General features: G+C 42.8%; 1 protein-coding gene across 1 annotated transcript; it reads right to left on the bottom strand.

Moving 5' to 3' along the window:
* Positions 1-732: 732 nt before the first annotated feature.
* On the bottom strand, positions 733-3,894 carry LOC112297646 (protein SGT1 homolog). Its single transcript, XM_024552408.4, is given in 3 exon segments — positions 733-1,159; positions 2,933-3,141; positions 3,143-3,894. Coding segments are annotated over 3 exon segments (1,014 nt in total). The 5' UTR covers positions 3,554-3,894; the 3' UTR covers positions 733-765.
* Between the last annotated feature and the right edge of the window lie 19,249 nt (positions 3,895-23,143).

Raw genomic sequence — 23,143 nt, forward strand, 5'->3', positions numbered from 1 at the left:
TTAAATACCCTCATTGCTCTAATAAACACATCTTTACACTATTCCTGCAGCAGAAAGGAGGGTAGAATGTTGTCTTTATTTGGGGAACATTTAGATTAAGAGGAAGCCTCTTTGGGCCTGGCTGTTGGGATCTCCTGGGTTATCCCTATCTCTGTCATTGACACATCAAGAGTTCATGGGTAAGACCCCTGAGCTTGAATTATAATTCTTTATTTATAGTATAATGGTAATAATTCCTCCCCTTCTTTTCTTCATGAAGATGTTGAAGGAATCTTAGCAACTTGAGAAAAAGGTGCTATCTTTTTATTCTCACAGAAAAAAATTATATTTACAACTTATTTCAAAAGCTGTTTTCAAAAGCAAACACAGTAACACTGAAGTTGAAAAATCTATGCTCACTGAAAGTTGTCAAGTCTGATAAATTATTAACAGAATACTGCATCAAAAATAAGGCAATAAACCGAGATACCCCATGAACAATTCCTCCACTCACACAACTGTGTAGAACTAATCTTTCTAGTAACAAATGATACTTCACTCCATTTCAGCGTGTCTGAAATCCTTAAAAAGAGAGTGACAAAATATGATCTTCATTCTTCATTAGAGTCTTAGAACATTTGAAGGAAAAAATTTCTAAAGCACAAAGAGGTAAAGAGGTATAATCTTTGAAAAAGATACTCAGTGTTCAAAATTCAAGAATGCAATACTAATACACAATGAGCATTAGGTGAATATATGCAATACAGTGATAGTAAATTAATTTATTTAGTACTTTTTCCATTCCATATCATCAGGAGGATTGATTTCAACTTTCCTTTTACCTACATCAGACCAGTTGGTACTCAAAACTGTACCACCAGACTCCATAAATGATTTGTTCATGGCATGCTTCCCTTCATCAGAACCATCTGAATAGATCTGCTGAAATAGTTTGTTTAAAGCTGCATCTCCCTCCAACTTCTCATTCTTTTCTTATTCTTTGATCTCTCCAACCAATTTATCCCAATTTCTTGTATAATGAGATGATGATGGATATAGGTTCTTTACATCTGCGATGAACTGTTTTGGCTTAGGCACATCTCCTTGCCCCTCTAGTTTTTCCCATCTCACGGCCTCTGGTTTTTTCATTTTAATTTCAATCTTTGTTGAAAGTACTTTAGAGGGACAACCAAGATGGCGGCATAGGTAGACACACTGAGCGTCTTCGCACAACCAGAACTGACAGAAAATCGAATGGCAAGGAAATCCGACACCAAGGAAAAAAAAAATAAACATTCATCCAGACCGGTAGGAGGGGCGGAGATAGGCACCAGGGCGGAGACGACTCACGTGGCTGTGGCGGGACTGAGACTGGCGGAGTGTGGGATGGACGGGGCAGGCAGTCCGACCACTAGCAGACCCTGCGGCCCCACATTCGCGCACAGATAAACCCGACAAACGGCAGGGAGCAAAGCAGACCGCACAACCCAGGGCTCCAGAGCGGGGAAATAAAGCCTCAAACCTCTGATTGAAAACGCCCGTGGGGGTTGGGGCAGCAGCAGGAGAGACTCCCATCCTCACAGGAGAGATCGTTGGAGAGACCCACAGGGGCCTAGAGCGTGCATGAGCCCACCCACTCAGGAACCAGCACCAGAGGGGCCCAGTTTGACTGTGGGTAGTGGAGTGAAGGATTGAAATCCAGAGGAGAGTGAAGCAGGCGCCATTGCTCCCTCTCGGCCCCTCCCCCACATACAGCATCACAGCGCAGCAACCAGCCTTACCCTGCCCCAGGAACACCTAAGGCTCCGCCCCTTAAAGTAACAGACACCCCAAGACAACAACAACAAAAATGGCCCAAATGACAGAACACTTCAAAGCTCCAGAAAAAACACAACTAAGCAATGAATAGATAGCCAACATATCAGATGCACAGTTCAAAACACTGGTTATCAAGATGCTCACAGAATTGGTTGAATCTGTTTGAAAACCAGATGAAAAAATGAAGCCTATGCTAAGAGAAACAAAGGAAAATGTACAGGGAACCAATAGTGATGCGAAGGAAACTGGGACTCAAATCAATGGTGTGGACCAGAAGGAAGAAAGAAACATCCAACCAGAAAAGAATGAAGAAACAAGAATTCAGAAAAATGAGGAGAGGCTTAGGAACCTCCAGGACATCTTGAAACGTTCTATCATCCAAATTATAGGGGTGCCAGAAGGAGAAGAGGAAGAACAAAAAATTGAAAACTTATTTGAACAAATAATGAAGGAGAACTTCCCCACTCTGGCAAAGGAAATAGACTTCCAGGAAGTCCAGGAAGCTCAGAGAGTCCCAAAGAAGCTGGACCCAAGGAGGAACACACCAAGGCACATCATAATTACATTACCCAAGATTAAACGCAAGGACCTACATCCAAGATTACTGTATCCAGCAAAGCTATCATTTAGAATGGAAGGGAAGATAAAGTGCTTATCAGATAAGGTCAAGTTAAAGAAGTTCATCATCACCAAGCCCTTATTATATGAAATGTTAAAGGGACTTATCTAAGAAAAAGAAGATAAAAAATATGAACAGTAAAAATGACAGCAAACTCACAGTTATTAACAACCACACCTAAAACAAAAACAAGAGCAAACTAGGCAAACAACTAGAACAAGAACAGAACCATAGAGATGGAGGTCACATGGAGGGTTGTCAATAGGGGCGTGGGAGGGGGAGAGGGGGGCAAAGGTACAGCGAATAAGTAGCATAGATGATAGATGGAAAATAGACAGGGGGAGGGTAAGAATAGTGTAGGAAATGTAGAAGCCAAAGAACTAATAAGTATGACCCATGGACATGAACTATAGGGGAGGAATGTGGGAGGGAGGGGGTGGGCAGGATGGAGTGGAGTGGGGGGCGGGGAATGGGACAAATGTAATAGCATAATCAATAAATATATTTAAAAAAAAGAAAGTACTCTGTTCTGGTATTATAGGATGAAGAAGTCTCAGTTTCAAATTATAATCCTCTCCAGAAGGAAGTTTCACCAAAGCAGACAACTCTTTTTCTGAAAATTCCACATTTACATCATTCTTCTGAACATTCTTGATCATAAGTGTTAGGATTACTTGAGATTCAGTTTGATACCAGTCATACTTGATTTTTGACTGATAGAGTCCTCTGGGATAAAGACATGTTGGATTGTGACTCATTCTGAGCTTCATGACAACTTTTAATCCAGACAATAAAATCAGCATCCGCACTATCTAATTTCTGTCCTTCAGTAAAAGTTTCTAGAGCAGCAGCATAGTTTTTTTCATGGTATTCACATATCCCTTTTCTCAGCATAGCAGTCGGATTATTTGGATTAAGTTCAAGAGATTTCTTTGCATCAGCAACAGCATCACGATAATTCCCAAGAAGGATGTGACAATAAGCTCTTTGACAATAATTTTGTGCATCATCTGGTTTCTCTTCCAAAGCCTCAGTCAGCTCCTCTAACGCCGCCTGGGGGTCCTCGTCCACCAGAGCATCGGAGAAGCTCGGGAGAAACCTCTGGGCTGTTGCAGGTCCTGCTGCAGCGGCCGCCATCCCATCACTGCAGCTGTTGCTGGAGCTGCTACCACCGAGGTTACAAGACCTGCCACCGCCCACGGGGGAAACTTCTGGAGACACTCACAATGGGCTTCCATCCTAAGTAGCCAACGAGCAGCCACGCAGAGTGCCACGCGGGGAGGAGATGCCAAAAGGTGCTATCTTAACATATTCAACATAGTGCTTTGTCATTAGAAATATTTCAGGGGCAGTATTGGCAATTAGTTCCCACCATGCCACTCATGAAAAGAGTGGCCCTTCTCCCTCATCCTTCAATCATCACTTCCCCCAGTTTTGTCCCTGAATCCAATTATAACTCCTTACTTGAAACCTCAGTACTGGATAAAGGGTTTCCCAAAATATACAGTTGACAATTAGAATATTTGCATTTATTTCTGCTTCTTGGAAATAGACTGATGTGTTAAAAGTTTAAACCTGAAAAACATTTTGAATTTCTTGAAGGAAAGTAACAATTCAATTTTTGGTTTTGAATCATGATCAGAACACCCACTGAGAAAATGCATGTTTCTTGGCAGTGAGCATACTACAAGTGTAGATTTAAGAGGAGGGGGGAACACAGTAGGCAAGAGCAGGAAAAGTGGAAAGAGAAGAGACAGAAGGGTGAGGGACAGAGAAAGGACAGAACAGAGACAGAAGTTACAGAAAAGGAAGATTTTTCCTTCAGATAGAATTGGGCTTCTTCAAGTAAGCACATGTTACACTGCATGCCAATCTCTTGTAGTACGGACCCTTCCTGTACTCTGTATAGTGCTTGGGTTTCTTTTGCCTTCCTTCCTAGGTCTCAGTACTCACCAGCATGGGCTGGATATCTCAAGAATAGAGGCTGCCATTACTTTCTCTGGTTCTGTATTCTGGAATTTTGTCATCATGCTCCCTCTCGGACTTTGCTGAGTGTAAATAATTATCCCATTTCTTAACTAGACAATCACAAGTCATGGAGGAATTTCCTACATAGGACACCATCAGAATATTTCCTCTCTGGCCTCTATCCATTTCTTTTCAATCCCACTACATCCCATTCATTTTACTCTGAAAAAAAGTGAACATCAAAGGCAGAACAATGACTTTGCCTTTTCTGAAAACCTATGACTACAGCAACAGCCCTCATCAACTTCCCTAGCAGTTTGTGAGTCTGTGAAGTCAAAGGACTTTTCTGGCTGGAAAGGCCTGAGTAGGGTGAGAAAGTGATTTCCACTCTCTTGGACAGCCTATTACCAGTAACCTGTCTAACCTGCACAGTGTCTGCACAGGAAAGCCTCACTGCAAACCAGCAGAAGCGTAAGGCTCCCTCCACCCCCAGTTCTCCAGCTTCCAGACCTCTCCTAATATAAGATGATAGGAGTAGGACAGGATGTGCTTGAACAGGAAAAAAATCCTGATTTACCCAAAGGCAAACATTGTTAAGTGCTAAAGGCTACAGTGGAGCGCAAAGGGTAGGACCATGTGAGGCCAGACGAGTAATGCCTTCTCCCATCTACAGGTGGGGGAGTGAGTCAGGGAACATTTCCTGGTGGAAGTGACATTTGAGTTGGGTCCCAAAGGAAAGGAGGAAGTGGGCTGAATAGAGGGTGGGGAGGGAAGCAGGGAGCTAAGAAAGCATGGATGCATATACAGAGAATGGTAAAAATCCATGTCATTGACATGTGGTGTGTGTGAGGAAGAGGAAAGGAAGGCCATGTCTGGAAGAGTTTATAGACCATGTTAGGGACACAGACTGCAGGCAGTGAGGAGCCATCAAAGATTTTCCAAGCAAAGAAGGGTTTGGATGTTTCCTTTCAAGGTCATGTACACTAATTATTGACACAGATTTTATTGATATATTTGGGATTAGGCCCATTTTCTGTCAACAGCCATTCATCCACAAGTATAAAAAAACCCACAATGACAACATGATGATATTCTTTTATTTTTTTTAACAAGAATGGCTAAGTGGTTTGCTTTTAAAATCAGCCTTTCTATTTAAAAATGACAACTTCTGGTCAAGATGGCAACATTGGCAGATATGGCTTGCCTCTTCACACAACCACATCAAAATTACAACCAAAATATAGATTAACATCAGTCAGGAATGTCATAATTTGAACTAAATGGAAGTCTGACAATTACAAAATCGAGCAGAATGGGAGTCTGACAACTGTGGAACTGAAGAAACCACATCCATCCTGACTGGTAGGAGAGGCACAGGTGTGGAACTGGTTGGTCCAACACTCATGTGGATAAAAATTTGGTAGGGATATCTCAGAAGTAAGGAGTACCAGCCCCACACCAGGCAACCCAGCCCAGACTTCCAGTGCCAGGAATATAAGTCCCCACAACTTCTGGCTGCAAAAACCAGTGGGGATTGAGTCAGTGGAAGTAACTTCTGGAGCCCCAAGCAGTTCCTCTTAACCCACACACAGACTCATCTACTTGGACTCACTCACCCTGAGCTCTAGCACCAGGGTAGCAACTTGAAAGGTGCCAGTGTTATACAAGGAGAAACTGAAATATCTGACATCAAGGTGAGCAGAGGCCATAGTCCTTTTGTTAAGCCATCCCCCTACAAAGTAGGTAGGCTGGTGCCATATATGAGACTCCATCAACCTGGCTAACACTGTTTAACTTGCCTTGGAGACCCCCAGAGGTTCTGCCCCACCCAATTTATGGGCCAAGCCAAGCTGCTTTTCATAAGAATGGCTATTCTTGGCTCCTAAATCTCATCAAACAAGCAACAGTTGGCTTCAGTGAGCCTCAGCAGCAGCCAGATTAGAGTCACAGTTTGGCGTCATCTGGTAATCTCTAAACCCAGCACAAGTAGCAGCCATATCAGATTGCTTTACAGCTCAGGCAGTGTGCCTCGGGCAAAACAAAGGTGGGGGCTGACCTTGGTTTGCACCACCCAAGAAACCCCAGGGCCAATGCACCCAGTGGACAGCTATAGACCAGGTCAGAGCATCACCACCCTGCCCCTGCACAGCTGATCCTCCACAGACAGGAGAGGTTAGTTGTTAGTGGTCACAGTCAGTACTTGCAGCTGACTGGCCTGGGTAAATCCCTCCTATTGATCTGGCAATAGCAATGAAGGCTCAACTACAAGAGGAGGGTGTACTCAGCCCATACAAAGGGGTACCCAAGTACCCCTCAAGAAACCATCTTGGGTGATAGGGGAGGCCATGCCAGTAGACCCTACAAGGACACCTACTACATTAGGCTACACTACCAAGACACAGAGCCAAAGCAGCTCTACCTAACACATACAAACAAACACAGTGAGTCTGCAAAAATGAGAAGACAAAGAAACATGGCCCAAATGAAAGAACAGATCAAAACTCTAGAAAAAGAGGTAAATGAAATGTAGACAAGCACTCTATCAGATGCAGAGTTTCAAAACACTGTTTATAAGGATGCTCAAGGAACTTAGTGAGGACCTGAGCAGCATAAAAAAGACCCAGTCAGAAATGAAGGATACATTAATTGAAATAAAGAACAATTTACAGGGAAACAACAATAGAGTTGATGAAGCCAAGAATCAAATCAATGATTTGGAGCATATGGGAGCAAAAAACAACCATGCAGAACAAGAAGAAAAATAATTTTTAAAAAATGAAGATAATATAAACAGCCTCTGGGAAAACTTCAAGAGGTCCCACATTCACATAATAGGGGTGCTGGAAGGAAAAGAGATAGAGCAATAAATTGGAAATCTATTTGAAAAGCAGTGAAAGAAAACTTCCCTAATTTGGTGAAGGAAATAGACATGCAAGTTGAGGAAGCACAGAGTTCCAATCATGATGGATGCAAAGAGGCCCACTCCAAGACACATCATAATGAAAAAGCTAAAGGTTACAGACAAAGAGAGGACTCTTAAAAGCAGCAATGAAAAAAAAGTTAGTTACCAGATGGTTGCCAGGTGGAAGAGGGGGAGAGGAAGAATGCATGAAGAGGTGAGCAGATTAAGAAGTACAAATAGGTAGTTACAGAATAGCTATGGGGATGTAAAGTACAGTATGGGAAATGAAGTAGCCAAAGAACTTATATAGATGACTCATGGACAGGAACAATGGTAAGGGAATTGCCTGAGGGACTGGGAAGAGGGGAGCAAGGGGGAAAAGTGAAAACAACTGTAATAGCATAATCAATAAAATATAATTTAAAGAATAAAAATTAACAATAAAAACAACAACAAATAAAAGGGTTTAATAACCACCTCAAATTTGGCTTCCTGTTAATTTCCCTATCCATTGTGGCCAGTATATTCTAGTGCCTGACAAAATGAGAGACAACTCTGGACTGCAGTAAAACCAATACCTCAGAACTCTCAGAGCCAGGTGGTTTTATGGGTATTTTACTTCCATGTGTCCTCTGACTGAAGGGGAAGTTGAATGATCTCAATGATTCTGATCGCCCTGGCTAGTATCACCAATTCAAGAAAGTGGGTTAGCTTACATATCCAGTCCCAACATAGGGCAGCTCTTAGCATATGACATGATCAGGACTTCCCCTCCTCATCTGCACAAGTTCTTCGTTCTGCCCTTCTTCACATGCTGGCATTGTCCCCACACTGCCTTCCTTCATGGACACAGGTGTCAACAGCAACAGAGACAACATGCTGCCTTGTTGAGAGGCTCTCCTCCAACAGTGGAATAACAGTTCTTCCTCTCAGTTTTATTAGGCCACTGTGGTCACTTGCCCATCCTTAGACCAATAATAAGTAGTTGCCAGAAGAATGCAATGTCCTAATTGGCCTAAGCCTGAATCCCTGAACCAATCACTGATGTGGAGAGGTGGGATAAACATAAAGAGCATATTTAGAAATCAGGACCCATCCCGGGAGTCGGGTCATGGAATCATGGGTCAGCTTCCCTTGGGCCACATGTCCTGAAAAGTCTAATTTCTAATAAAAAAAGAGGAAAGACACACAGAATACTTGGCAGACAAATAAGTGTGTTCACAACTCCTTACTTAAGAACAACAATCATTATCTGTTAATCCCCTTAGTTCTCAATTCTTGGGGATGCATTATTTAAGGGGTTTCCTGACACTTTCATAGCTCCTCGGTGATGACCCTCTTTTTGGTTCTCCTCAAGAACCCTTAGTCTGAACCAAATCTTGTATTTCACTGTTCTTTCATTTGTTCTAGTCTTGTTTATCACTAAAATGTAAGCTTTCTGAAGACAGGACTGCTTCTTGAAATTTTCAAGTCTCAGTATAAATGTTATATCTTCTCTGGAGGACAGCACCGAGGCATAAGGGTGCGTGCTCAGATTTGATTACCCATGACTTCCTTCTGCTTCCATCACTCAGACCCAGCATGACTCACCAGTCTCTCCTGGATCACTGAGTCTCTTCAAAGCCACACTTGCTGTAAACCTTTCAGTACACAGGAAGACAACTTCCCACACTTGGTTCTCGAATTTCCTTCCATTCTTCTCCCTCCATGATCTAGCCAAAATGAGAGCTCTTGTCAAGGTCTCCATGGACCTGTCCATTGCCAAATCTCATGGTCAGTGAGGTCACAGTAATCACCTTTTAGTAGTATTTGACACAGGTGGATCACACTCTCTCTCTCTCTTTTTTTTTTTTTCTTTACAGAGAGAAACATCAATTGGTTGCTTTCTTGTACATGCCCTGACTGGGGTTTTAACCCACAATCTCCCTGACCAGCAATCAAACCCAAGACCTTTTGGTCTATAGAATGATGCTCCAGCCAATTGGGTCACATTTGCCAGGGCTGGTCAGAGCTGGCAAATGTGACTTCTTGATATACCTTCTTCTTGTGGCTTCGAGGACAACACACCCTACAGGATTCCTCCCTGTCACCGTCTTCCCAGACTGGCCTCATCTTTTCCTGAACATTGAATGTTGAATGCCTTGGCTTCATCGTTTCTCCTTCTCCTTGGGCAGTCTTTTGTGGTTTCATGGCTTTAAATACCACCTAACTACTGGCCACTTCCAAGGTACTTCCAGCTCAATTTTTCCTCTACACTTCAAATCTGTGTATATAACAGTTTATCTGACATCTCTGCTTGGAGAACTATTAGACATTGCCAAGGTAGTATTCCCAAAGCTAAATTTCTACTCAAGCTCTTCTCTAAAAACTTGCTTCACTCACAGCATTCTCTATCTCAGTCAATGCCAACCAAGGTTGTTTGTCCTTTTCTTCTAGCAAAACTTGGAGTTATCTTGGACTATTCTTTTTTTCTTCCACATCTCATTGGGCAGACTCTGCATTCATGATATATCTGGAATATATTTCTGAACACCTCCACAGCCAATACACTGGTCTTGGCACCATTATCTCTTACCAGGATGATGCAGCAACCTTCATCTGGCTCCTGACTCCATCTTTGCCCCTTAGTCTCTCTTCTCAATAAAGCAACCCAAGTTGTCCTTTAGAAACAACTTAGATTATGTTCATCCTCTGCTCCAAACCATCCAGTGGTTCTACATTCTTTCTCAGGGCAGAAGCCAAAACCTAATCTTGTAAGGGTTCCTGGAATTGTTTTAATCAGGTATGGTAAGACAAGCAGACATGGAAATGACTGTCATGGAGGAAGAAGATTTTATACTTACAGATCCCTAGAAACAGGAGGCACACCACAGAGGGCCACATGGGAAACACTAGGATCATTCAGGAGGCAGAGGGAGGAGGGAAAACATTGACATGAGCTTTCACTGTCATTTCTGCAGGAAGGCAAAGTTGGGAAGCAGGTTTAGGATTGGCAGGTTTGAATGATTTCTGCCAGCTCTGAAGTGTAGAGGCTGTCCCTCATTTCCTGGTAGCTGGTCCTAGGGTGATTAGGCTGGGAAATTGTGGTGTGTGAGAGCCCAATAGAGAAGGCAGTTGGGAGCATGGGCTCTGGATTGGCTGGTTTGCATATTTACTATCTCTAGGAATTAGCTGATCCTGGGAGGAGCAGTCCCTTCAGGATCAGCAAGTTCCCAAGATATCAAATCATCAAAAATACAGAAAAAGCCAGGACTAGTACATCTAGCAAAGCCTTACATTCACTGCTGCCCTCCCCATTGCCCTCCTTGGACTCCTTTCCAACTATTCTTTCACTGACTCTATCTTAGCCGCCTTGGCATGTTCCTGCCTTAGGTGAATTACCTCGGCTAGGGCATCTCTTCCTCCAGCTACCAGAGGGCTCACTCCTCCACCTCCTTTATGGTCTTTGCTCAAATGACACCTTCTCAATGATATCTGCTTTGTCCACCCTTTTTTAAACTTGCAGTTTTTTCCCATCCCCACCTTATGCTACAAACCTCTCTTACCCTGCTCTTTTTTTCTAAGTACTTATTACCTTCTAATATGTCATGTGATTTACTTAATTTTTAATATTTATTGCTTTTCTGTCTTCTTTGACTGAAATGGCAGTGTCATAATGCAAAGATACCTTGATGTATCCTAGCTGCCAAGAACAGTATCTGGCACATAGCTAGCCCTCAATAAACATGTGTTGAATGAATAACAGTAGCTAAAGGATGTTAAATTATGTGTGTGTGTGTACACACACACACATATACATAATCCCCACTGCTTTGAAATTTGGTACCTAAATTAATTCAGGGAACCATTTAGCAGCTTCCTAGAAAACCCGAAATTCTGACTGAAGGAAAGAAGAAAATGCAAAGGGCCAATGCAGGATGAAGGAGACTATCTCTTGCATGTTTTATATTTTCCTCCCAAATAGCCTTCAACATCTGGCTGAACCAAAAACAAACAAAAAACACAGGGACTTTCCTAATGAGGAGAGAAACATGAGGCCCCTTGTCTTCAATTTTGTTTCTCTCAATTCTGCTGTCACATTTATTTTTCAATGACTTATAACTTACATTTCATAAAGCTCAGCCACCTAAAGTTTACAATTCTATACTTTTAGCCCATGCCCAGAGTATTTCATTCACCATCACTATAATCAATTTTAGAACATTTTTATTACCCAAGAAGATATTCAGTGCTCTTTGCCATAACCCCCAATTGTCACACTCCCCACACCTCCTAGCCATAGGCAACCACAAATCTACTTTTGTCTCTATTTTCTGCCTGTTTTGGACAGTTTTCCTTCTGACATATTTGACCACACTCTGATCCAGAACACCAATGCCAGTGTGCCCAAGAAAGACACTTACAAGAGATGGATTTGGGTTTGATAGGCAGAAATTAGGAACTGTTCACAAAGTTTCTATGATGTGTATAACTGGAAATAGGGGTGTGTATGTCCAGGACACTGACAAAGATTCCAGTTTTACTGCATAGATTTTCTTTCTGGCTGCTTGTCTGTCCCTATACCCACACTTAGTTCCCAACAGACAGGGGAAGGTAGAGGAGTGAGAGCCTAGGACCCCAGATATCATGTGAAGCAGCTACAAGACCCACTTCTGGGGGGTTGCAGAGCTTGCAAAGTGCTCTCTGAAATCTATTCTCAGCCCAGACTGGTCGCTGAGGCTAAACAGCTCTAGTCAAGTGCCAGGTCATTCTGGACATCGATGCTTTGATCTGGCACAGAGCAGACCTCTGGAAATGCCCAGGTGAATCCCAAGACCAGCTTCTCCAGGTCTTGGGTCCCTCAGGAACAGCTCAACAGCGCTTAATGTCCAGCCAGTGGAAGTCATTGATCTGTGTCTCTGGGTGGCTCTCCATCAAATTCCCTGGTTTAGGAAGCAACCACCATCAATATGTGGTATGCACTAAAAACCTATTATTTAAAGGAACTTCCACTCCCAGTCATCAACAGCTGACTGTGATGGTTTTGTTATTTGAAAGTCAGTGCATTTCCCTTAAATACATTTGCTGGTCTTGTAGCAGGGCTATTACTGTAAACACCTCCCATCATTCCTTCATATTTTTAGCCCCAGTTTTGTAGTGCTGGGAGACACTCAAGTCTTAGTCTGTAATTTGTAAAGAACCTACCTTGCAGCAGGATAGAGCTCATTGCTCTGATGTTGATGATTGAACATCTAAAACCTGCTGAACTGGATGTCACCTGACCTGATGAGGTACCCCACAGTGGTATGAGAAGCAGACAGCAAAGCCATGGCTGGGAAGGCATAATCACAAGGTCAATGTCCAGAACTCTCTGTTCTGGTGCAAGAAGGAAGAAGGAGAGGTGAAGGGAAAAACAAAGTCAGTCAGGGGTGGATCTGGCATTCTTGAGCTACCAAGGTGGCTCCCAGGTGTGTGCTGCATGGCTCACTGATGGTGAGCAGTAGGTAGATGTGAAGGCAGGTCTGGCTTCAAAGTGTTGCCCAGTCTCTGACTCACAATGAGACCTTGAATATGTCACACATTCTCAATTGACTCTGAACTTCCTCTGCACCTGATGGCTTCTTTTGTCACATATGCCAAGAACATGCTAAGAACTTAATAATATTATCAGCATTGTACACTTCTATCTCTCTCATTAGACTCATTAGAACAGGAACCAGTTAGCCTTATCTTTGTACACCTAGGTACCTACCCCAATATGTACCTGATACATATTTTAAAATTTCATAAATGCTGGTAAAATTGAAGGAAATTTTAGGTAAGGGAGAGAATGCAGGCAAACTAATTTTGGGAATTCAGTTATCACTATTTCTTAGAAAAATATTTTATTGCTGTTCTGATGAAACAGGGTGCAGCCAAGAGGAGGGCCCCAAATAGGGATTTGTAACGGGGTCCAGAACTCAAGGTGTCCAGAAAATATTAGGAAAATATATATAGGATGTCCTCACCCCCACAAGCCTGAGCTGGGAGAAGGGACACATGGAGCAGGGCCATTCAGAGCTGTTTTGTACAGCAACAGCTGTGCATCTAACCTCTATAATGGTCATTTAACATGTCTATAACCTTTAACTGCTTTCATAGATATGTTAAATAGCTGTGGCCCTGCTTTGAGCCAGGGGGATGGGAGTGACTTCCACACAAGATGTAACTGGGAGGCAACTGCCCCTGGTTACAGCACCTGCGTGAAAGCTTGGAGAAGATTGGCTCCATGCCATGGGGCCACACCTGCCCAGACTTACTATGGCAGCCCAGTAAAGCTGAAGGATAGGGAATGCTGGCAGGTGTAACTGATTGTAGGAGGAGTCAGAAATAGGGCTGCAGAGGAAGACCAGCGGTGGGATTTAAACCCAGGCACAGCAGCCATACCCGAGGGAGGATCATGTGATTTTGGGGGGAGAAGGGAGAGGATCATTCAGCTTTGGCAGAGTGAATAGGAGAGGACCATGAGTTTGAAGGAGAAGAGAGAGGACCCCTCGGTTTTGGAGTGCTCCTTTTTGCCACTCGGCCTAGGCAGCAGAAGAGACTTTGCCGGGAAGAAAAGGGGAGAAAGGACTCTTACTGGTGGGCCATGAGAAGGTGACACATGGCTTTGGATTAACTGAAGATTTCATCAGCCACACAGCTGATGGTGCCGGGAGCCTGAATCATGGACTTCTACTTCTTTTCCTGAGATGCGGTACCCCCAACTGGGCAGAGGGAGAAGGAAAAACTGTGCACCTGTGGGTATTCTAGAGGACTTTAGTATTTTAATAGAGACATTAAGTCATTACTCTAAGTCTGTGTAACTTTTAAATAAATAATTTCTTTCCTTTTCACCAGTCTCTGTCATTGAGAGATGTCTTCCCTCTGGCAGCAGGCATTGCGAACTTAGTAGGTGTGTGTGTGTTGGGGGGAGTTCCCCAGAGAGACAAAGGGGGGATCCTTTCCATAATAGTATATTGTGAAACATCCTCATCTGTTCTGTAACACTGAGACATTTGGCAATGGAATAGCTCTTACAAAATAGTGGGTTTTATGAGTTAAATATAAATAATCCAACCCATATGGATCAAATTTCCTGGTAAGTGCTTGAACATGCTTTTAGAAACAGAGCACAGAGGTAGGGGGAGGGGAGAAGAGAGTGCTTAGCAGAAGAACTCTACAGTGTACTGAGCCAGAGTGCAGGAGAGGAAAAGGGCAATTTTGGGGAGTCTAAGGTGTGGCTGGACTTTGTCATTGCCAATGAGAAACAGGTATTGAAAATATGGAGAGACAGTTGAAAATCTCTCTGAAACTGGAAAAGACACCGGCATTCAGGCTGCCTGTCACTACCAAACCCAATAAGCAATGAGAGCAATTGAATCTTTATGGGCACTTTATTCAGATGGCCGGCGATCTGAGAAGATGGTGGGTTCTTACCCTAACAGACCGTCTTGTCTTCTCTTCCCAGGCCAGACTTTTTATAATGCACAATAAACAAGGTACGATGAGGGCTTTGAGATTCAGGGAGGACTGGGTGAAAGAAGCTGCAACATCCCTCTCCTGGGCAGTTAGCTGTTCCCAGGAGCAGGTGGTCATCTGTCTCTCCCTGGAACACAAAGGCCCAGATGCTGCCAGTTGTTCCCAGGCAGTAGTCTTTAGCAGTGCCCCAGGAGGTCAGCTGTTTTCCTAGGAGCCAGGACAGGCCTTATCTGTAGTTTCTGAAACAAAGGCTTTAACATGTACATTGCTTGCTAGACTTACATCTTTTTACCTTAAGCTAAAATTTTCCAACTTGAGTCCCCTATCATCTCCACAAATTGTTTCCTACTGACCCTTTCCCTCCTCCGCACCTAAGGACTCCAAATTCAAAAGATAAAAATGTGTACATAATTTTAAATGTAGGTTCTACCCTGTTGCTTTATCCAAAATGGATTTGAGAAAAAGGAGCTTCCAGTTAAGATGGAGGCGTAGGTAGACACACTGTGCCTCCTCGCACAACTGAAAGGACAACAATTTAAAAACAAAAAACAACCAGAACTGACAGAAAATCAAACTGTATGGAAGTCTGACAACCAAGAAGATAAAAAAAAATAAAGATTCATGCAAACTGGTAGGAGGGGCGGAGATGGGCAGCTGGGATGGAGAGGACTCAATGCATGGCGGTGGCTGGCGGACCCAACAAGGCGGCAGATTGTGGAACAGGGCAGGCCAGGCTGCAGCTAGCAGACCCCACAAAGTGGTGGTTGGCAGACCCTGCAGCCCCACATTCGTGCATAGATAAACCAGGAGGAATGGCAGGGGAGCGTAGCAGACCCCACAACCCAGGGCTCCAGCTCAGGGAAATAAAGTCTCAAACCTATGATTGAAAATACCCATGGGGTTGAGGTGGCAGCGGGAAAGACTCCCAGCCTCATAGGAAAGTTTGTTGGAGAAACCCACAGAGGCCCATAGCGTGCACAAGTCCACCCACTCAGGAATCAGCACCAGAGGGGCCCAATTTGATTGTGGGTAGTGGAGGGAGTGACTGGAATCCAGCAGAGTAGAGCAAGCGCCATTACTCCCTCTCAGCCCCTCCCCCACATACAGCATCACAATGCAGCAACCAGCGTTACCCCACCCCAGTGAACACCTAAGGCTCCACCCCTTGACATAACAGGCACGCCAAGGCAAAAAAAAATGGCCCAAATGAAAGAACAGATCAAAGTTCCAGAAAAAATACAACTAAGCAGCAAAGAGATAGGCAACCTTTCAAATGTACAGTTCAAAACACTGGTAATCAGGAAGCTCACAGATTTGGTTGAATTCAGTCACAAAATAGATGAAAAAATGAAGGCTATGCTAAGTGAAATAAAGGAAAATGTACAGGGAACCAGTAGTGATGGGAAGGAAACCGGGACTCAAACCAACGATTTGGAGTAGAAGGAAGAAAGAAACATCCAACCAAAAAAGAATGAAGAAACAAGAATTCAGAAAAATGAGGAGAGGCTTAGGAACCTCCAACATCTTGAAACGTTCCAACATCCGAATTATAGGGGTGTCAGAAGGAGAAGAGGAAGAACAAAAATTGAAATCTTATTGAAATCTTATTTGAACAAATAATGAAGGAGAACTTCCCTCATCTGGCAAAGGAAATAGACTCTCAGGAAGTCCAGGAAGCTCAGAGAGTCCCAAAGAAGCTGGACCCAAGGAGGAACACACCAAGGCACATCATAATTACCCAAGATTAAGCAGAAGGAGAGAATCTTAGAAGCAGCAAGAGAAAAGGACACAGTTATCTACAAAGGACTTCCCATAAGAGCTGATTTCAAAAAGAGACCTTACAGGCAAGAAGGGGTTGCCAAGAAGTATTCCAAGTCATGAAAGGCAGGGACCTCCATCCAAGATTTCTCTATCCAGCAAAGCTTTCATTTAGAATGGAAGGGCAGCTAAAGTGCTTCTCAGACAATGTCAAGTTAAAGGAGTTCATCATCACCAAGCCCTTATTATAGGAAATGTTAAAGGGATTTATCTAAGAAAAAGAAGATAAAAACATGAACAGTAAAAATGACAGCAAACTCACAGTTGTTAACAACCACATGTAAAACAAAAACAAAAGCAAACTAAGCAAACAACTAGAACAGGAACAAAACCACACAAATGCAGATGACATGGAGGGTTATCAAGAGGGGAGTGGGAGGGGGAGAGAGGGGGGAAATGTACAGGGAATAAGTAGCAAAAATGGTAGGTAGAAAATAGACAGGGGGAGGGTAAGAATAGTGTAGGAAATGTAGAAGCCAAAGAACTTATATGCATGACCCATGGACATGAACTATAGAGGGGGGATGTGGGAGGGAGGGGATGAGCCGGGTGGAGTGGAGTGAAGGGGGGGCAATGGGACAACTGTAATAGCATAATCAATAAATATATTTTTTAAAAAAAAGAACAGAAATAATAGGGCCACTTAAGCTGCAAAGGTTCATCTCAGAGGCCTGTGAAAGACCTCATATTCCCCAACCAAATTGCACATATTTTGTAAGCTTGCCCTCTCCGTTTCCAAAGCATTCTGTTCTGGCCTTTCCAATAGTCTGTCTCTAGCTCACAAGGCTGTTCCTAACTGCATACCAGATTTTGAAGAGTGAGGTAACAAATTCCTACAAAATACCTGCCAGGAAATAAAGATACAGGCACAAGAGGAGTGAGAGGAAAATATTTCATTTTCATTCTAATGAGACAGTGGAGATCCAACTAGATCTATTTTATTAACCAATAAAGATCTGAAGCTATAAAACAATTTAAAAGCTTATTTGGGGGGTCTTAAAGATTTGAATCTTGGAGACTCAGATTCAGGTAGTAACCCAAACTATTCTCCAGAGAGAACAAAGAGAGACAGGGTTTATAAAGGCAAAAAACCCCAAAGTGAAATTCTTTCATGCAAATGAAGAATGCTGGCTAGGTTAATGGGGAAGCAAAAACTGCAAAGAGGAAGTGAAGTCCATATGTGTCCAAGCAGCAGTTGTTCCAGAATGTTTATGGTTCCAAGATGTCTTCTTTTTCTTTTTAATTGATTTTTAGAGAGAGAGAGTGGAAGTGATAGGGGACTCAGGAGTTGGAAAATTTTAGCTTAACGTAAAAAGTTTTAAGTCTAGCAAGTAATGTATATGTTAAAGCTTTTGTTTCAGAAACTACAGATAAGGCCTGTCCTGGTTCCTAAGAAAACAGCTGACCTCCTGGGGCACTGCTAAAGACTACTGCCTGGGAACAACTGGCAGCATCTGGGCCTTTGTGTTCCAGGGAGAGACAGATGACCACCCCTCCCTGAGAACAGCTAACTGCCCAGGACAGGAATGTTGCAGCTTCTTTCACCTAATCATCCCTGAATCTCAAAGCCCTCACTGCACCTTGTTGATTACCCATTATAAAAAGTATGGCCTGAAAAGAGAATACAAGATGGTCTGTTAGGGTAAGAACCCACCATCTTCTCAGATCGCCGGCCATCTGAGTAAAGCGCCCATAAAGATTCAATTGCTGCCATTGCTTACTGGGTTTGGTAGTGACAGGCAGCCTGAATGCCAGTGTCTTTTCCAGTTTCAGAAGGGAGGGAGACAGAGACAGAGAAAACATCAACTTGATGTTTCACTTATTTATGCAGTTATTGGTTGTTCCTTGTATGTACCCTGACTGAGAATCAAACACACAACCTTACTGTATTGGGACAACACTCTAACCAACTGAACCACCTGGCCAGGGCTGGCTCCAGGATTTTTAGGGCTGAGTTTAGCAGCAGGTTAGCAACTTAACAGCAGCTCTGAAAATTAAGGCACAAGACATGCAGAGGCTCCACTTCCTTAATAGCCTCCTGACTATTTTAAGTGACTGTCTTAGCACAGCTTACTCCATTTTATTTTATTTTTTCCAGTATTGATTTTCAGCTCAAAGGAGGCTGACCCAGGGAACTGCAAGGGTCACAGTTCTGGAAGAAGTACAGAGTTTGCCAGGATCCTCTTGGTGCTGTAAGAGAAACTAGTGTTCATTCAAGAGTCTGCACAAGAGAAGTAAAATAGCAAAACATTCTGGAAAAAAAGTGTCTGCAAAGAACAGAATATGAAGCAACATGAGGGTCTGGGGCATCCTGCGAGGAAAGAGCAGAGTCTACACGGCAGATTGTCCCAAGAATGGTCTGCAAAGGTGTGGGCTACCCCTGAATCATCTGCCCCATGGGGCACCATGGGCTAAACGAAGAGCTTTCCTGTGATGCCTCAAATACACAACTCTCCCTGTGAACTCAGGACTGAGCACCAAACACAAGCCCTCAGCTGCGACCAGATGGTGGCACAGCCAAGGATTCAGAGCATCTGCCCCTCGGGGCACAGGCAGTGGCTCCCAAAACTTTTGTCTCATTTCCTGAATCTTTGTATCCTGGAGAAGAACAAATGTACCCATGACCTACACAACCTGGGGAGAGAGTGTTGTGACTGAATACTGTCAAGCTAAAGGCAAAGGAACTGTACAGAGACTCTATAATGTAGAGTGGTGGTAAATTTGTTCCCCCCACAGGTAGGGATTGGTAATTTTGAAATACCTTATGTGTATAGCGGGGTTGAACAAATTAGGAAATGTAGAGAATGAGGGGCAGATTTCTCATTTTTGAAGAAAGAAGTTTCAAATGAAGCTAGAATGAACTTGGGGTATACAATTGACATTAAGGTATTAATATCAACTCATGGTGTTTAAAAAATATATATATAGTAAATATATATAAAACACACATATATTTTCTATTTCTGTTACAGATAAGCTCTAGAAGCAGTGACATCATCATAGCACTGAGGGTGCCCAGGGAACAGGTTGGCCCCAGGGAATACTCATATTCCCATCTCTACTGAGAAGCCCCAGATGATTCTGAATGTGGAAGGTAGGAAAATCAACTTTATTCTTGATACAAGGGCCACTTACTCTGTCCTTAATTCTTCTTCTGGACCTCTTCCCTCCAAATCATCTAAGATAATGGGGGTTGAAGGAAACCTCCCCTATCACTTGTCAATTTGAGAGTGAAATATTCAAATGCTCCTTTTTTATTGTTCTTCATTGCCTTATCTTTCTGTTAGGCTGGGACCTTTTAGCCCAAATGGTACCATCTTGCTGTTCTCTGAAGAGCCACTTGAGTCAAGCATGTTCATGATAATCAGTAGGAGCCAAAACCAGGAGGAGATCCTAAGTTCAGTTCCGGATGCAGTAAACCTACTAGTTTGGGAGTCAGGGATTCCACGAAGAGCAAAAACTGCATTACCCATTAAAATCCATTTAAAGCCCAGGTCAGATATCCTCACAGGAAGCAGTATCCTATTAAGCAAGAGGCTTTGGAAGGGTTGCAGCCTATCATAACTAAATTTATACAGAATGGGCTTGTAGTTCCTTGTCAATCTTCTTGCAACACTCCCATCTTACTGGTGATAAAACCAACTGGAGAGTATAGGTTAGTCCAGGATCTAAGGGTAGTCAATTAAGCGGTACTCCCTTTACATACAATAGTAGCTAACCCATACCTTGCTCTCGCAGGTACCAGACAATGCTCAGTGGTATTCAGTGTTAGATTTGAAAGATGCCTTCTTCTGCATTTCTTTGCATCCTGACTCTCAGTATTTGTTTGCTTTTGAGTGGTCTGATCCAAAGATGATGATACATCAGCAATACACTTGGACTGTATTGCTGTAACGGTTCAGGAAGAGTCCCCACCTCTTATCTAGGGTATTAGAAAAGGATCTTAGAGAGTTACAGTAACAAGGAGGAGCCATTTTACAATATGTAGATGACATACTAATCTGCAAGCCCCTCCAAGGATGGGGCTCTGAGGATCAAGGATCAAAATACCGTGCAGACTCTGAATTTCCTAGCTAAAAGAGGATATCGGGTATCAAAGAAGAAGGTTCAGATTACCAAACAAAGAGTAAATTACTTAGGGTATATTTTGACTTCTGGATCTAGGCAAATATCACATGAGAGAATTAAAGCCATTACTGAGTTAAGTCCACCGGCTACTAAACAGCAGCTTTGCTTCTTTTTAAGAATGGCAGGATTCTGTGTGATTTGGATCCCCACTTTTGGACTAGTTGACAAACCTTTGTACAAAACTACTAAGGCGACAGACACCAAACCCATTATATGGGAAAAGGAATGTGATCAGGCTTTTAATAAAATCAAGCAGGCTCTAGTCGAGGCCCTGGCCTTAGATCCCCCTAACTTAAACAAGCCTTTAAGTAGCTCAGATATCAAGCCCAACTCTACATCTGAGGAAATATCTTGGGCTTTGGAGCAAGGAGGTGTCCATAAAGGACCTTGGATAGATATTGGCCAGAACTCTTCCTTCTCCAGGCCTCCCAGTTGAAATTCTTAAGAACTTTGCATGACTCCTTCCACATTAGAAAGGATGCTACAATAACAATGGTTAATAAATTATTCATAGGCAGGGGAATAGTTATTACCATAAAAAATATTTGCAAGGCTTGTACTCTTTGTGCTTACAAGATCTTTGGGCAAAAGCCACCCCTGCCCCTGCTGATAGAACCTATTCAGTGAAGAAGGACCTATCCAGGAGAGGACTGATAGATTGACTACCAAAATGCCTCCTTGTAGAGGGTAGATATACTTGCTAGTCCTGGTAGATACCTGTACTGGATGGATTGAGGCTTTTCCCACAAGAATGGAGAAGGCCGCAGAAGTAACAAAAGCTCTCCTAAGGGAAATAGTACCCTGCTTTGGTCTTCCATGATCCCTACAACGTGATAAACGGCCATCCTTTACTTCTAGGATCACTCAAGCAGTCTCTGAAGCATAAAATATTATCTCCACTCCACTTGGAGACCAAAGTCCTCCAGAAAGGTAGAATAAGCAAATCAAACTTTAAAAATAATATTAGTAAAACTTTGTCAGAAGACTTCTGAGAACTAAGATAAGTTGCTACCTATAGCCCTCATCAGAATTAGGGGCTCCCTTAAGGCCAATACTAAGCTCAGCCCATTTGAAATGCTTTATAGCCAACCCTTTTTAATTCTAGATCTAATATTTGATCAGAGATCCGTCAAACAATTAAGTATATAATAAACTTAGGGCAAGTGAAGAAAGCTTTACAGGAATATGGAAACAAAGTTTTACCAGCCCTGAAAGGGAACTTCCAAACTACTATATCTCCAGGGGACTGGGTACTCCTTAAAACTTTGAAGGAGGGATCAATAGCAGACCAAATCACCTCTAAATGGGAAGGACCCTACCAGGTAGTCCTGAGTACCCCAAAGCTGTAAACTTCTAGGGGTCGGTAACTGAATTCATATTTCCAGGTAAAGCCAGCTCCCACTGATCCTGATCCAACTTAGGACCAACTAGAGACCCAAAGCCCTCCTGTGAGCCAAAGGAAGACCTCAGATTTCTGTTCAAAAGGAGGAAGCCCTAGAAGATAAGTAATGATCGATGATGATGTACTAAAATCACCATTGTTCTGGATAGTTACCCTTCTTAGAATCTTTCTATTAGTACTGTCTTCTGTATGAAAGCTTATTTACTTCTTTCTGGGCAGAATCATAAGTATGAGTGCTTGAAATGAAAATCTCTTCGTTGTTTCCATTAACCATTCTCTACTCACCTACACCCTGTATAGAAGAATGAGATGAAAAATTTTTAGTAACTGCTTCTTGAACCTTAGCAGTAGGAGAAAATCTGGCCCAGTGTTGGGTATGTCATCCTAACTCTGAAACTCTTTCCAGATATAATATAAAAGCCTACCCAATAACTAATGAATCCTTAATCAATGCTTTAAATTCTTCCACTAGTTACAAGCCTTCCTCTTTTTCTTTAAGAGTCAGATGGGAGTGAAATTCTAATTTGTGCTTCCATATGACCCCACTGGAATTATAGTCATTTAATTACACCAGTACCTCTCTTAAGTACGCTAGTACTATAGGATGCACCCCATATTATAATAATACTCATACCAGGGCCATTAACCCATTTGAAGCCCTGTCCTCTCCTTCGAGTTTTGGCTCTCTAGACAATCTTTCTGAGGGAGAAATTTTCAAACCTTTGAATTGGTCACATATAGTATGCTACCAGAATTATGATTCTAACTGCATTCCTAGTAGTACCCATTGCTGCCTTGACAAAACTCATAATGAAAATACCATCAATACTATGGAATGTGTTAGTTGGAAATTGAGCCATCCCCTTCAAGGGGTATTAGCAAAATTTCTACCACCTCCTACAGGAGAAGATCAGGGAATTAGTTTAGGTCCCCTTAAGGGGACTTCTTGCCATACACCCACCTTAACAATATAACCTCACGAATGTCATAGTCATTGCAGCACCCCCAGGTCTTGTTTGGCCATGTGGAA

Source organism: Desmodus rotundus, chromosome 3 (assembly GCF_022682495.2).
Source record: "Desmodus rotundus isolate HL8 chromosome 3, HLdesRot8A.1, whole genome shotgun sequence".
Lineage (NCBI taxonomy): Eukaryota > Metazoa > Chordata > Mammalia > Chiroptera > Phyllostomidae > Desmodus > Desmodus rotundus.